The sequence below is a fragment of the Colobus angolensis genome, unplaced genomic scaffold, assembly GCF_000951035.1.
Source record: "Colobus angolensis palliatus isolate OR3802 unplaced genomic scaffold, Cang.pa_1.0 Scaffold269, whole genome shotgun sequence".
Classification (NCBI taxonomy): domain Eukaryota; kingdom Metazoa; phylum Chordata; class Mammalia; order Primates; family Cercopithecidae; genus Colobus; species Colobus angolensis.
The window spans coordinates 1483542-1499373 of NW_012115921.1; the positions used below are offsets into that span (position 1 = coordinate 1483542).

At 38.3% G+C, this 15832-nt stretch overlaps 1 protein-coding gene across 1 annotated transcript in view; it reads right to left on the reverse strand.

The window, feature by feature from the left end:
- SBF2 (SET binding factor 2) overlaps positions 1 to 15832 on the reverse strand; it is a 549657-nt gene that overhangs the window by 67819 nt on the left and 466006 nt on the right. Inside the window, exons 18-24 of the mRNA XM_011947619.1 lie at positions 13059 to 13229; positions 11104 to 11366; positions 9938 to 10110; positions 9067 to 9140; positions 6406 to 6601; positions 3059 to 3186; positions 1711 to 1886 (exon numbers count right to left, since the gene is read on the reverse strand). Coding sequence (XP_011803009.1) covers positions 1711 to 1886; positions 3059 to 3186; positions 6406 to 6601; positions 9067 to 9140; positions 9938 to 10110; positions 11104 to 11366; positions 13059 to 13229 — 1181 coding nt within the window. The remainder of the gene's footprint in view (positions 1 to 1710; positions 1887 to 3058; positions 3187 to 6405; positions 6602 to 9066; positions 9141 to 9937; positions 10111 to 11103; positions 11367 to 13058; positions 13230 to 15832) is intronic.

Here is a 15832-nt window from a genome sequence, read left to right on the forward strand (position 1 = left end):
TCTCCCGACCTTGTGATCCGCCCGTCTCGGCCTCCCAAAGTGCTGGGATTACAGGCTTGAGCCACCGCACCCGGCCTTAAAATTTTTAAATTGCTATATCTCTGTTGCAGCTAATACAACAGGCTTGATACAGGTATATATTTCTGAAACTAATATAAATATACATGTTTCTGATAGTTTGTAAATGTAAAATATCACACAAAGCTTTGTCTCTTCCATTGAAGGCTGAGATAACAAACATCACAGGCTCCTCCGCGACCCTATGGTGCTAAGACAAGATGCTTGGCCCACTGCTGTAAATCCCTAGGAACTTGATCATGCTTCAGCATACCATTCCTGGATATTTCTGGTCTCCTTTGCTTACCAGGTAATACAGGTGGCTAGCTGTGCAATTGAGAAATAATATAATGTCTGAAACCTCAAATCTTCTATAATCCCCAATCTACCCTTCTTTCAGGCAAAAGGAAGGGCCTCTTTTCCAAAGTCTGCAAAGCTCTTCCTAGTATTATAATTTGTATTGGCAGATGCCCACATTCTACATGGTTAACAATGAATGAAATTTTAGCCCTTATATTTTATCACTGATGGAAGATAACTTAAAACAATTATTTTGTAATAACTGAAGTTTAAAACTTTCAACATAAATTTCTAAAAACTTTCTAGAAAATAAGGGTTCATACTAAAGAAATATGACAACGAAATGCAATGCCTGATCCTGGATTAGATCCTGGACCAGAAATAAAAAAGTTTAGGTACTAAACTAAAAAAGGATCATTAACACAATGTGAATATAGACTCTGGGTTAGGTAAAAATTTTATATTAATTAAATTTTCCAGTTTTGATTACTGTGCTTATGTAAGATAATGTTGGGCAAGGGGACAGAGGGCATTAGGACAAATACCTAAATGCATGCAGGGCTTAAAACCTAGATGATGGGTTGATGGGTGCAGCAAACCACCATGGCACATGTATACCTATGTAACAAACCTGCGCGTTCTGCACATGTATTCCAGAACTTAAAGTATAATAAATAAATTTAAAAAATAAAATAATAAAATAAAAAGATAATATCTTTGTTCTTAGGAAATATATTTAAGGATAAATACATTCCTTAATGTATTTATGTGATGTACTTAAGGATAAAGGGACATCTTATATCTAACTCAAATGGCTCAAAAAAAAATGTATATATAAGAAAGAGAATGATAAACAAATGGACCAAAGTAGAAACTACTGGTGAATCTGGGTAAAATATATACAGAAATTCTTTGTACTACTGTTATGAATTTTCTGTAAGTTTGGAATGTTCAAAAGAGTTACGTAAAACAGAAAATAAAGCCTCCTGTTTCTAGATAAAAGCAAATCTGTCCACTGGGCCTGGATATTAATAAAAGCTGAAGGGATTGGTCAAAAGCATTTAGAAAGTGATCAATATGGAAAAAAGAGAAAATAGAATTTCACATTCTAAAAAAGGATTATGAGCAATGGACATGACAGTGAAAGCTTCTGATAGCTTTTAGTGTTTGAAACTTGCTACATTTATCAATGCTGCTGTTCCATAACTTTATGATCTTGGCCCCATGGGCTTGACAGAAACAGAATAGTGAATGAAAAGAACAATTGCTTACACCTGGACACAAAGGATAGGTCACTCCTTTTGCAATCAATTATGGGAGGGCTGAAATTAACAGACTTGTCTTTCTTCTTACCGAAAAGAAGTGTTCTTTTCCTTCTGTTTTGGTAAAATTATTTGTGGGGTAGTCTGTCCAGCAGCAAAAGCAAAGGTGCTGAAAATGGACTGAGGATAACGGAACTTCATCAGCTGTTTCTTAAAGATCTCTACCACTTCTGGACTGACTTCTTCATCAAACGCTACCTTAATCAACTAGAAGCAAAAGAGATTAAACACAAAAGAAGCATTGAGGATTTCCAGGCAACTTTCCCCGAAACAACAGAATATAATAACACAAAATGGCAAGACTGGAGGTTGAAGGGACTTTGGATAACATGCAATACAATTTTTAAATTTTTAAAAATAAAAGGCTCAAAAAGGTTTACTTGCCATAAATGGCTAGTTGGCAAGGAAAATCATGTATCTTCAAGTCAGTTTCTTTAAGATTATTCTTCTACAATGGGATAGGGAATTGTACTAGGAAACATGCCCTTCTCATTTCTCAACTGGTTGGTTCCAGATAGAGAATTTGGCCTAATAAGGACACTTCCTATCCAGATACAACAAATGTAGGAAGAAAAAAATCCATTTGACTAGAATCCTAATCAGTACAGCTAGGCAATATTCAAGTGTGGAGTTCTTTGGAAGGTGGAACAGTGAGGAAATCCTTAGGCAGCCAATGCTTTCAGGTGATGAGAGGTCTGGAGCCTAAAGATCAGCAGCCTTACATTTCACACAATTAGCACAGAAGCCAATAGGAGAGATCCTTGACTAGAAGGTATGAGGCAAGAACTGAAATCTGAAAAGTGATGAAGAATAAGAAAAGCAAAATATTACAAACTGAGAATTTAAAAAAAGGAAAAACTAAGAAAAGGTCCTTCTTCCAGGGTCTGGTTTGCATTAGTGATTCTACAAAGTTCTCATATAGTCATAAACCCCTGGAAAACTTCTTGCTTTATCAGGGGAATGCGACTAGTACCAATAGAACTTTAGCCCTAGCTATACTTTTTACCTTTCCATAGAACAGCCACATGACGTTTCCTTCAAAACAGATGCCAAGACAACTGCTTTTTATCTAAAGGCTTCATCAAACAGGTACTGAGGTATAACTTGGGAGAGAATAAGAACCAATTGTATGTGTCTAAGTTTCTAAGATCACCATTATTGAGTATCTGTTGGTACTCTGAGTTCACTAAGGGGCTCCAGAGATTAAATCCAATACCATTCATGAGTTTACTCAGTTGATGATTACCCTCTCAGAGCCTATGACCTTCCCCATTCTTATCCTCGAAACTTCTGAGCACATGACCACAGAAAATGGCCACAATATCATTTGACTTTTGAAAATTTTTGAATAGTAAAACAATGGCTTCCTTTTTTAATACCTGAAAAGATGCTGATGTGATCTGCAGTCCTTCTTGCATGTTCTGCTGTAGCTGGTTCTGCATTGTAATCTTCTTCTCCTTGGTGATGGAGGCAATGGGAAAGCTCCGCACAACTGTCTGCTCACCCACTGTAAACAGACAGGACACAGCTTTAGCAACAACACTTTATAGCTCACTTCTAGAGTATCTACTGCTCACTTCATCAGTCACTGCTGGAGAAATGAATTTGAAGAGGACACTGCCCAGGGATGCAGTGAAAGAAAGTGCCCTTCACTCCAGGAAAGGATTATGTCTCACGAGTGGCAAGTGACTTACATTTCACACAATTAGCATAGGAGGCAATAGAAGGGATCCTTGACCAGAAGGAATGAGGCAAGAACTGGAATTCTTGGAAATCTGAGAAGTTAGAGACAAGCGACTTGCCACTCCTGAGACAGAATCCTTTCCTAGAGTGAAGAAACTGTCACAGCCTGACTGCCTTCATTCTTTCTATCTCCCCAACCTACTGTGTGCCACACAAGATCACCTGGTTCAAGGCAATTTTATAGAAAGGGAGGTTTTGTTCAAAAAAAGAAAAAGTACTCCTCAAGTATTGAAAAGACATCCAAGATATTTAATGTAAGGATGAAGCAAAAGAGAACAGGTTTTTAAAGTTTGTTTCCATATATGGTAAAAGGTGTTATACTATATATGTGTGACTTTGGAAAACAAGCCTGGACTTAGGCGCAAGATTTTTAGGAGTTTATTAAAGCAAACATGGGAAAGTATAAATAATTATTTATCAAGTACCTGATGTTATGAAGATGAGGGTCTAGAAAAAGGTAGCACACTCAAGACCTCCCTTGAAGAGCTTCCAATTTCCCGTGGGAGGAGAGTCACATGAAGAATATAATAATATGTGGTTAGCTCTTACGTTTGAGGGAACAGACTACAGGGATTTAAATATTTCAGAGAAGGATCTCTGCATGCTAGATGGATAGAAAATGATTTCTGGGAGAAGTGAGGGAGAAGATGAGCTTTAAAGGAAGTGTAGAATCTGGATTTGCAGAAGGGAAAGGAAGAGCATTTTAGGCAGTGGTAGAGGAACATAACAGGAGTGGCAATGAACAAGGCCTCCCAGCTAGTAAGCCAGGATGGGGAGGAGGTGGGGAGATGTGAACTAGGTTCATCTTATTTAACAGCCCACACATTTCTTCATTTATTATAATCAGAATCCTAATTCCCTGGATCTATCAACCTGTAATCTAGAAAAATTCTGACTATCTTTTTACATCAAGCTCATATCCAGAGGCTAAGCAAAGTCAGGATGTACATAGGATTTAAGTTCTAGGATGTATTTAACACCTACATTTATATAACATGTAAAATTATAATATTTACATGTGTCATTAAAGGAGAAATTTTAAATTAGAAATTTAAAAGGAAATAAAAATATTTTCTATGACAAAAATAATTTTCCTAAGTGAAATTAATCCAAAATTTGAAAGGAAAAAGCCAGAGAATATGAGATTTCACACTAAGCATGACTTTAAAATAAATTACAACAATTTAAATGACCACGTAAGTATCACATGTTTATGTGTCCAAAATGTATGTTTATGGCCATTAATCCCCCAAAAGTCCTACTATAAAAAATTGTAAGTACTGTATGGTTTCTTTTAAAAGTATGTTTACTTTCAAATACAATTTGTGTACAGCAATATGAAGGAGTGGGCTAAGACATTTTTTCTCCTTTTCACTTTTTCAAAATAAGCAGAACTATTCTTACAAATTCATCTTTTCTTATTTAATTTTATGAACTTGTTGCACATTATATGGTAAGCAGTCTTTTATGACTGATATACTAAATCATCTTGATTCTATTCAACCTGGGGTAATGCAACTGTTAAGATTTAAAAGAGAATACATTTTATATATCTGAATTTAATTGTCCAACAAATGAGTAGTACATAGTGCATACTCATCAAATGCTACTAAATACATAATTTCAGAGGAGAAAGGCACTTTAGTGACCATTCAGCCCAATGGTTCTCAATCACAATCACTTGTGGGGCTAAAGAAATACACAGATGCCTGGGTCTCCCCCTTTCTACTGCTTCAGATTCTAATTCAATTGTTTGAGGGTTGGACCCAGAAACTGGTATTTTTTTTTTAAAGATTTCCAGATAATTCAAATATGTAGTCAATGCTAAGAACCACTGAATTATCACCAAAGAAAGCCCAATCTCCCAATTTTATAAAAGAGGAAAACAAAGTACAAAAATGTTAAGTGACTCAATCAAGTCACTGAGCTCTGACTTGGAGTCCTACTGTTTTGCCCAAAAGTCTTAATTATGTGCTTTTCCTCTCAACAAGAGCATTTTACATACAGACTATAGTGACTTTAAGAAGATAATGTAGATTACTCCTGGTAGGGCATGCTATTCCTTTCTAATATAGAAGGCTGTACTGAATAGTAGAAAATAGAAATAGAAGTTATAGGAGTTTGGCAAGTAGAAGAGAAGTTGTCTGCCAAAAGGGAAGTGGGGTTAATTGGAATGGAATAAGAGGGAAGTGGGATTGGTGCTGGACAACCTTGTGATGGTCAGCATATCCTTCCACAAAAAGGTTCAAGTATCTGCAAGACCTTAGTTTTACAGTTAACTGTAGGACTCAGAAAGTGGAGACAAACCAGTAAGGAATATATTCAGCAGTTAGAGTGAATATCTCTAGGTTATAATACTCTGCCCCATGAAATTATGATCATTTCAGCAAATGAACCCTTGATTTATTGTTTAGAAGACAACCCTTTGTTCTTCAAGTAAAAAACTATGACCCAAATTATCATTAGCTCTGTTCAACTCAAGTATTTCACCAAAATACCTGTGTGGCAAAAAGCTTACTTTGGATTTAAAATGATCTGCAGGCCGGGCGTGGTGGCTCAAGCCTGTAATCCCAGCATTTTGGGAGGCCGAGACGGGCGGATCACGAGGTCAGGAGATCGAGACCATCCTGGCTAACATGGTGAAACCCCGTCTCTACTAAAAAATACAAAAACTAGCCGGGCGCGGTGGCGGGCGCCTGTAGTCCCAGCTACTCGGGAGGCTGAGGCAGGAGAATGGCGTGAACCCGGGAGGCGGAGCTTGCAGTGAGCTGAGATCCAGCCACTGCACTCCAGCCTGGGTGACAGAGCAAGACTCCGTCTCAAAAAATTTAAAAAATAAATAAATAAATAAATAAAATAAAATAAAATAAAATAAAATAAAATAAAATAAAATAAAATGATCTGCAAATCACTGTGCACAGATGGGATCGAAACCTCATGTACCACACAGATATCCATGTTCTGATGGCATATTGAGTCATACCTAACTGATCATGGGGGGTTCCCCTGAAGAGAATTCTGTATGTGGTGAGGAACAAGGCTCCTTCTGCTGGCAGGAGCTGAGGGCCTCCAAGAAGACCTCCAGTAGCTTCTTCTCTTCCATCAGGATCCAGCAAGACTCGAAGACCCTCACAGACAATTTCTTCCCCTGGCAGCAGAGCAGGTCTAAGAATCTTGGGCTTACAACAGAAAAAGAATGATTGACTGATTGACAAATTGATTGATTTTTGGAGACAGGGTCTTGCTCTGTTGCCCAGCCTAGAACACAGTAGTGCAATCATAATTCACTGCAGCATCAAACTCCTGGGATCAAAAGATCCTCTGACCTCAGCCTCAGGAGTAGCTGAGACTATAGGCATGCACCACTATGCCTGGCTGATTTTTAAATTTTTTTGTACAGACAGGATCCTGCTACATTGCCCAGGCTGGTCTCGAACTCCTGGCCTCAAGCAATACTCCTGCCCCAGCCTCCCAAAGTGTTAGGATTACAGGCATGAGCCACCATACCTGGCTAGAGAAAGTATTGTAAAAACAACTTTCGTGGAGTTTCTAATACTCAGACCATGGTGATCTTTTCAATTATAGACCTAAAAATCTTAAGCCAGACAGTCACATGAGAAAGCTGATTTGGTAAGAGGCAGAAATGAAGTTTATATATCCAAATGTGGGAGGATTCTTTGCAGAACTGTCTAAAAGTAAAATCAGTGGGAAATAACTCAAATATCTGAAATATTCATTCAATGAAACATTCTGTAACCTTTAAAATATGACATAGATCTATATGTGTTAACATGGAAAAATATTCAGAAGGCCTGGTGCGGTGGCTCACGCCTGTAATCCCACCACTTTGGGAGGCCAAGGCAGGTGGATCACCTGAGGTCAGGAGTTCCAGACCAGCCTGGCCAACATGGTGAAACCCTGCCTCTACTAAAAATACAAAAATTAGCTGGGTGTGGTGGCAGGCGCCTGTCCAGCTACTCATGAGGCTGAGGTAGGAGAATTGCTTGAACCTGGAGGGGGGAGGTTGCAGTGAGCCAAGATCATGCTACTGCACTCCAGCCTGGGCGACAAAGCAAGACTCCATCTCAAAAAAAAAAAAAATTCCAGAATACATTGATAAGTTTAAAAAGCAAGTTAGAAACCAGTATGTACATTATAATCTCATTTCTGGAAAAAGAAAAGGAATTGTAAGACTGTGAACTAAACTATTAAAGGCAATGGTATCATAGTTAAGGGTGGAGGTGGAGGTAGTATAGGGAGGACTACAAGGGACTTTCACTTTGTACAATGTGTATTTCTTTTATGCTCAAATTTATACAAAGAACATTATTACTTTTGAAATTATTTGGACATTATTATTTCTGTTTTTGAAAAAAAAAAAATTATATGGACGAGCTTTTAACAAGACCTGTCCTTCTTGGCCATGTAATGAACATTTACACAACTTAGGAAATTCTGACTCAGTAACCACATAATACATTCCTCTGAAGAGTTTAGGGCTAGGAAAAAAAATCTCTCCTGAATGTCTAATATGCTTATTTTTTACTAAGCAATAAACACTAATCAGCAGTATTCTTTTTGTTGGCTCTAGTGAGTTTAGAGCTAAATGTAAAGCCAAAGTATAATAATCACTATGTCTCAGGTTTCTGTTAGAATTATATTCCTACCTATCTGGCTTCTGCTCGCTCCTATGAACGAACGAACGAATGAATGAATGAATGAATGAAATGAATTTACTTATTTATTTATTTATTTGTTTATGAGACTGGGTCTTGCTCTGTCACCCAGACTGGAGTGCAATGACATGATCTCAGTTCACTGCAGCCTCAACCTCTTGGCCTCAAGTGATCCTCCCACCTTGGCCTCCTGAGTATCTGGAACTACAGATAACACTACCATGGTTGGCTAACTTTTAAATTATTTTTTGAAGAGATGGGGTTTCATCATGTTGCCCAGGCTGGTCTCAAACTCCTGGCTCAAGTCATCTGCCTGCCTCGGACTACCAAAGTGTTGGGATTATAGGCGTGAGCCATGGCTCCTGGTCTCAATTTGTTTTTGTTCTATTATAAAGTTCTGTTATATAGGCAACAGTAGACCATAGTCTACTGGCACCAGACTACAAAGTAGTCATCTGAGAGCCTTGTTAAAATACAGATTCCCAGACATGTCATGGGGTATTCCGATTCAGGAGGGTGAGGTTGGGTCCAGGACTCTGAATTTTTAATAGGCTTTCCAGCTGTTTGGGATGTATAGTCAGATTCAGAAACCTAGGTCTTTTATGATAATTGCCTTAAATCCTTTTTTAGGGGTGGGGGAGGGGGAGAAAATAGGCACAAAATAAAATCTTGGGTTGGGCTTAGAGGTTAGAAATGTTCCTAATTTATGCTCTGCCTATAAAAGTAGACTCAATGAGAGGTTATTATCGCTCCTTTGTTAAATCCAAGAAAAGATTCTGTTCCTATTTCAGTATCCTTTTTATAAGGTTCTATATGACAAACTCCTCTGAAAGTTTAACATATCATTAACACTGGAGCTAGTGTCTGTAAAAGGTTAGGTGAACACACTTTCCTGGCACACAGCAGTCTATCGTTTGTTTTTAAGAAGAGAGGTTATACCCTGAAACCATGTAGTCTGGAATTATTACCTTCTGAATAGGTGGAAGTCTTCTGCTTTCTCGATGTACTGCTTCCAGGGTCTCAATGTGCATAGCTACAATTCCTAGGATGAGTCAGAGTATTCAAAATGAGAGAACACAGACAAGCAGAATAAAAACAAATTCTGGATACTTTAGAATTAAAAGTTAATTAAAATTTAGTGGTTCCTCAAAAAAGTTAAAGAGAATTACCATTATGACCCAGCAATTCCACTTCTACATACATACCCCAAAGAAATGAAAGTAAGGACTCAAACAGATACTTACATGTGGATATTCATGTATTATTATTTATAATAGCTAAAAGGGAGGGAGAAACAACTCAAATGTCCATCAACAGATGAATGGATAAAATGTGGGACAGCTATACCATGGAAAATTACTCAGCCATAAAAAGGAATGAAATTCTGATACATGCCACAACACGTATGAACCTTAAAAACATTATGCTAAGTGAAATAAACCAAATCCGAAAGTACAAATAGCATCTAAGTCCACTTATGTGAAATATCTAGGACAGGCAACTTTATAGAGACAGAAAATACATTAGAAGCTACCAGGGGCTGCAGGATGGGGAAACAGGAATTATTGCTTAATGGGTAGAGTGTTTGGGGTAATAGTTTTAGAAATAGATAATAGTGATGGCTGCACAACATTGTAAATGTAATTAATGCCGCTGAATTGTACACTTAGATTGTTTTATGTTATATATGTATTTTACAACAATTTAAAAACATTTTAAAAACTAATCAGAAAATAAATAGCATGACTGAACTACATGGAAGACATGTATTGCCAGGTTTTATGCTGAAACTCAATAATCTCCAATATTCTGATTCTCTAATATCTGCAAAGTGATTACCTGGTATCATGCAATGAAGGCTCTTGATGTGATCCTGAGTAACTCCACTCTCTGTACAAACTTTGTCAATAAATCGGGTAATGAATCGCACAACAGAATTGGCAATGTCATTATTCTCTGAATCTTCAAACCCACTCTCTGTATCATAGCTCTCAGCTACACTTCCTGCAATACTAAGACAGTCAAGGAAAGAAATCATGGTCAGTACTCCAATGCAACAAATGACTACTCTATAGTAGTCAATTTACATAGCACTTGAAATATTATCAAAGAGATGTTTACTCAAGTAGAAGGCTCACTTAACTCCATGGCTCCTTGGTAAGTCATGGTGATAAAACACAATGTTCTACTTGTCTACATTTGGAAACTACTGTCAGGCATTATCCTTTGGACCCAGATTTGTTTCTGTAAGGAATACCTTTTGTCACTCTCCCAAAAGGAACCCAGGAACCACAGAAAATAAAGCAAAAGAGGATTCTCTCATTTATTATGGACTACCTGGGCCTTCTAAGGCAACCTGTCCTCCCAAGTTAATTATTACATAGAGACCAAGTAATATGGCTATCTTTGGCAACTTGGCAACTGAGGAACATGTTTCCTGGTAGGCAAAGTAAGAGTATTTTTCTCAGCAACAAGCATATTCTTCGGTATGTAAGGACCAAACTGTCCTATGAACCCTTCTCTTGCCAGGATTTATCACTCTCTGAATAAACTGCAACCCATTTGGGTTTTAGTTTCAGTGGTATGAGAACTCACTGGAGGGTAGAGACACGGAAGGCATGGTTGTGGATATGACTATAAGGTTGAGGAAAAGGAGGGCTGAGAAACAAACTCACTTTTGCAAGAAGGTGCTCACTAATTTCTCTGGAATTATTTCTGTAAATTGCTTTGGCAGACAGTAACTAAAGGGCTGGATCAGTAATGGGTGAGATATTTGGAAAAATTAGGTCATAAAAAAAGAAGAGAGTGTGGGAAGTGGTTAAGAATAGTAGGATGAAGTGAATCTTTTAGAGAGAAAAGCTGAACAAGTCCAAAGGTGAGGAAAACATGGTTAACTTTTGAAATATGTACAGCAGTATTTGCTCAAAATGTTTAATATTATCTGTCAAGCCAAGACTGGTCCCAAGAAGAGTAGGAGGAGGGTCTGTGTGTTCACATTTTGGTACCTGTTTGTGACAATGCTGTTGCTTCCGCTCTCCCAGTCACCTGGTGCTGATGTTCTTAGGAGCTTGTTTTTACTTGTGTCGAGTGGAACTAGCAGGTTCACCATGAGGTTTGCAAAGTGAATGGCCTGACTAAAGACAGTGCTTTCCTCATGTTGCACTAGCTCTTGCTGAGTTAACTTGCTCAGGGTAGGCCAAAGGCGTAGTTGCTCAGCTGCCAGGTCCATTGCTGTCTTCTCCTGATATTGGTTATCAGGAAGCTTATCCTAAAAAATAAAGCAACACAATCCAAAAGAGAACCATCACTTCAGGTGAGCTTAAAAAACATAGATGTTTTAAATAACTATTCTATTAAATGCTTACATCAGCAAAAATGAAAACATAAACAAAACATAACAACCACAAAACAAAACCTAGTCTTCTTTCCCAGATCCAACAGGCTTTGAGTGGAACTATGTGACAAACCTCAGGAAGCAGCACCAAAGCACCTTATAGCTTGTGAAGAGCTGGTATGTCTATGGTCTCACTTGTACCTAACCTAGGGCTGGCTCCGGGATAGACTTCTTTAGAATGGCTGGCAAAGAAGCAGTGACATGTGTTTGCTCTATGAATTCTTTCGAGATGTGTCAATATTACCATTATAGCTGCTTAAAAAATTATCGAAAGCACCCCCAAAGCCCAATAAATTTCTGAAGTATAATGATAATCAGCCTTTAAGGCTGCTTTAAATTCAATTCATGAGGATAATTTCTAACACTTATTATTACTGCATGCCAGGTACTCTTCAATGCACTTTATATATTAGACACTAAAATCTCATAATAATCATATTCATTTTACCAGTGAGGAAATAAGGCACAGTGAAGTAACATGACTTGACCCAAACCAGAGAGCTAGTAAATGATATTTTAAACTTTCAGAGTATTTAAAACTACTCTTTCAAATTAAAAACAATTTCCTTGATCTTAAAATATTTTCTGATATTTTTCATAAAAATATTTTACGCTGATGAAACAGAGAGAAACATATAGAATATTCCTAGAAGAAGACCTAGATTTATTACTGGCATTTTTTAAAAATAGAACTCCTAGGCCGGGTGTGGTGGCTCAAGCCTGTAATCCCAGCACTTTGGGAGGCCGAGACGGGCGGATCACGAGGTCAGGAGATCGAGACCATCCTGGCAACACCGTGAAACCCCATCTCTACTAAAAATACAAAAAACTAGCCGGGCGAGGTGGCGGCCGCCTGTAGTCCCAGCTACTCCGGAGGCTGAGGCAGGAGAATGGCATAAACCCGGGAGGCGGACCTTGCAGTGAGCTGAGATCCGGCCACTGCACTCCAGCCTGGGTGACAGAGCAAGACTCCGTCTCAAAAAAAAAAAAATAGAACTACTAAATTTTACATTTATTTTGGAGTCAATTAATGTTAATTTGACATTCCTCCAGGAAAGTTAGCTGCATAGAGAAGTATGCCTGTTATTTTACGTTTGTTCTTTCTATTCAACTTCCTATAATCATTTCCAGGAAATTCTTATTTATTAAAGTATATTAAAACAATCCGAAGGCCAGGCGTAGTGGCTCAAGCCTGTAATCCCAGCACTTTGGGAGGCCGAGACGGGCGGATCACGAGGTCAGGAGATCGAGACCATCCGGGCTAACACGGTGAAACCCCGTCTCTACTAAAAAACACAAAAAACTAGCCGGGGTCCGGCCACTGCACTCCAGCCTGGGTGACAGAGCGAGACTCCCTCTCAAAAAAAAAAAAAAAAAAAAAGAAGTTATTATGGAAAAACATAATGTCTGAAAACAACAGAAGAAAGATATCACAGGGCTTCCTAAATAAAACCCAAATACACTGGTAGGAAGTAGCTAGAGCTTTTTTTTGCCCTGGGAACGTCTGCTTTCCTTAAAGGCAGAATCCTAATCCCACACAATTAGCGTTCTTTTCTTCTCTCTTACCTTTTGCTTCAGATGCGGGGCATGATTGTCTTCCTTGGCTGAGAGATAAAGGGAGCGAACCTGTTCCTGCACTGCATTGTAAAAGGTTGTCTCCCAAAACTGCTGATTTGTCCAAATGGGGTGGTCTTGTACACATGTGTAAGCAAACTGGCTGACTCCAGGGGCAAGTTTCTGTGAGAATACACAAAATATATCACCATGGGGCTGGCAGAATTATAACAGTTCATAAGGTCACAGAGGCCACAGTTAATCATAGATGTGATCAAAGGATTTCTCTAAAGAATATCTTACGGTAGTACCGGCTTAGCAATCGGCAACTTATTCCTTTTTAACTGGCGACTGTGGGCTTGCTGTTGGATCCTTGAGAGTCTTAGTCACTTTATCAAAATGGGTATTTTAGTAACAGCTAAAAATCAAAGCTGTTATTATATCAAATAGAAAATACAGGAAAAGGAGGCACTGTAGATTTAGTGAATATTATTACAATTAGGGCATATAATAAAATCCATCACAATGTAAACATAAAACTCCAGATAATTTAACATTTCTTCTACTTGGCTTTAGGGTACTCTTTTTAAGAGACAGCAATTGATATGTGAGTGAACCTACAGCTTGGCCTTACACACAGAATGAGGATATAGCATGAATTAGGGACTCAGGAGAACCGCACTTTTCCTACTGCTCATTCCAGCCCATTACCTCCCCACCAAAGCTGCTGTCTGGCTCACAAAGCTGCTGTCTGGCTCTAGAAGACTGTCCTGGGCTTCAAGGGCATTTTCTGGTAACCAAATTTGCGCAGGGAAAGATAAACACAAATCAAACCGCCTTCCTTTCAGGGACTTCCTGCTGGGTTTCAGAGTAAGAGTAAACTTAAGAGGTGATTAACAACAGAGGGAAGGAAAATGAACTCTGCAGGCATTTAGAAGGCACTTCGTATATATTTAAGTTTGTTTAGTTGCAAAACCCCTGCTCTTTTTACAACATCAAATTGTCTTTCAAAAGAACTGAAAGTAAATCAAAATAAATTAAATGCCAAATTAACTGCCAATTAGCACTTCTGTTTTCCCCTCACTTTATGATTTTGTTTCCCAAAGTAATATTCTGCCTTGAAACCTCTAAAAAAAACTTGCTTTTCAAATTCTAAAGATAATTTACACTGCCAAATTTCAGTTAGTCTTTCCAGAACTACTTCTCTCACCTCTAAAAGTTAAGGATGTTTCAAATTTTAAAAAATTCATAATTTTCCAAGAAAAAGTAGGTACCATTTTCAATAAACATTTTTTGGCCCATTTTATTCTTTGGAATTGAGTTCATCTGTTTTCTGTGAATAGAACTAAAGTTTCTGATAAGTTTTCTTTTGAAGCAATTTAATAAGCTGAGTCTCTTCTGAAATGTTGGACACTGAAGATGATTACTAAGGTTATATAACAGTTACACAACAAAAGTTGGTTCAGTTCTTAGGGATGTATACCAGATATATAAGACATTTGGTAAAAATTATATGCTTAATACATGCTAATCTCCTTTTTGGTCTAGAGCTGGAATAGGTATCACGAATACCACAAAATGTAGTGCCTGTGTAGTTAGAAGCCAGGTGGTTGTGATTTTGCCTTGAAGAGTCTCTGTGTACTACATGCCATGTGTAAGACCTTTTCAAGATAGGACTGTGTTACTGCTGCTGAGGTAACTGGCTATAACCTCAATTCTCCCTATTAAGTGGCTGTAAGTTGTGGCTATGAAGCAAAAATCAGGAGTTCTTTGAGGGTGCACAGGGATCACTGTTGGATTTCATGATGTCTATCTGCTCATTTAACGAACAGCTACTGTCTACCTATGGGAAATCATGAACAAAATGTGTGTGGTTTTGTGAGTGCGTAAGCAGAAGCCACACACTGAATCACAAGCTCCTTATATACTCTGCATGAAGACACTTGGGACATGGATTACACACTTTTTCCTCTTTCATTTTTTAGTCCTTTACTGTAAGGACCAGCAATTATTTCAGTAGCAGTACACAAGCCTATTTTGAAACAGTTTTTTTTTTTTTTTTTTTAGACAGGGTCTGGCTTTGTCACCCAGGCTGGAGTGCAGTGGCATGATCGTGGCTTACTGCAGCCTCAACTTCCCAGGCTCAAAAGATCCTCCCACCTCAGCCTCTCTAGTAGCTGTAGTAGCTGGGACTACAGGTGTGCACCACCATACCCAGCTATTTTTTGTAGTTTTTTGTAGAAAAATTGGAACCTGGGAGGTGGAGGTTGCAGTGAGCTGAGATGGGGTTTTTGTAGAGATGGGGTTTCATCATATTTCCCAGGCTGGTCTTGAACTCCTGGGCTCAAGTGATCTACCTGCCTTGGGTTCCCAAAGTGCTAGGATTATAGATGTGAGCCGCCATGACCAGTCTGAAAGAGATTTTAAAGGCACTAAATTCAAATAAGATAAAACTGTAATTCTCAACTGCCTTTACCATGAGTATACTCAGGGCAGTACCATTTCTTACAAATGCAGCGTAACATAATCAACGGCGACTCTAAAAATGTTGAAGTCTTGAAATTATATTAATATAGATAAGCTCCAAAAAAAATGAGCTTTAAACAAATCCTTATCAGATTCTCATAAAGCACTTTTAGGATAATCAACACACCAAAAAAGTTATTAATTAAACATCTTTTATTAAAACTTAACAGAGCCGGGCCCGGTGGCTCAAGCCTGTAATCCCAGCACTTTGGGAGGCTGAGACGGGCGGATCACAAGGTCAGGAGATCGAGACCATCCTG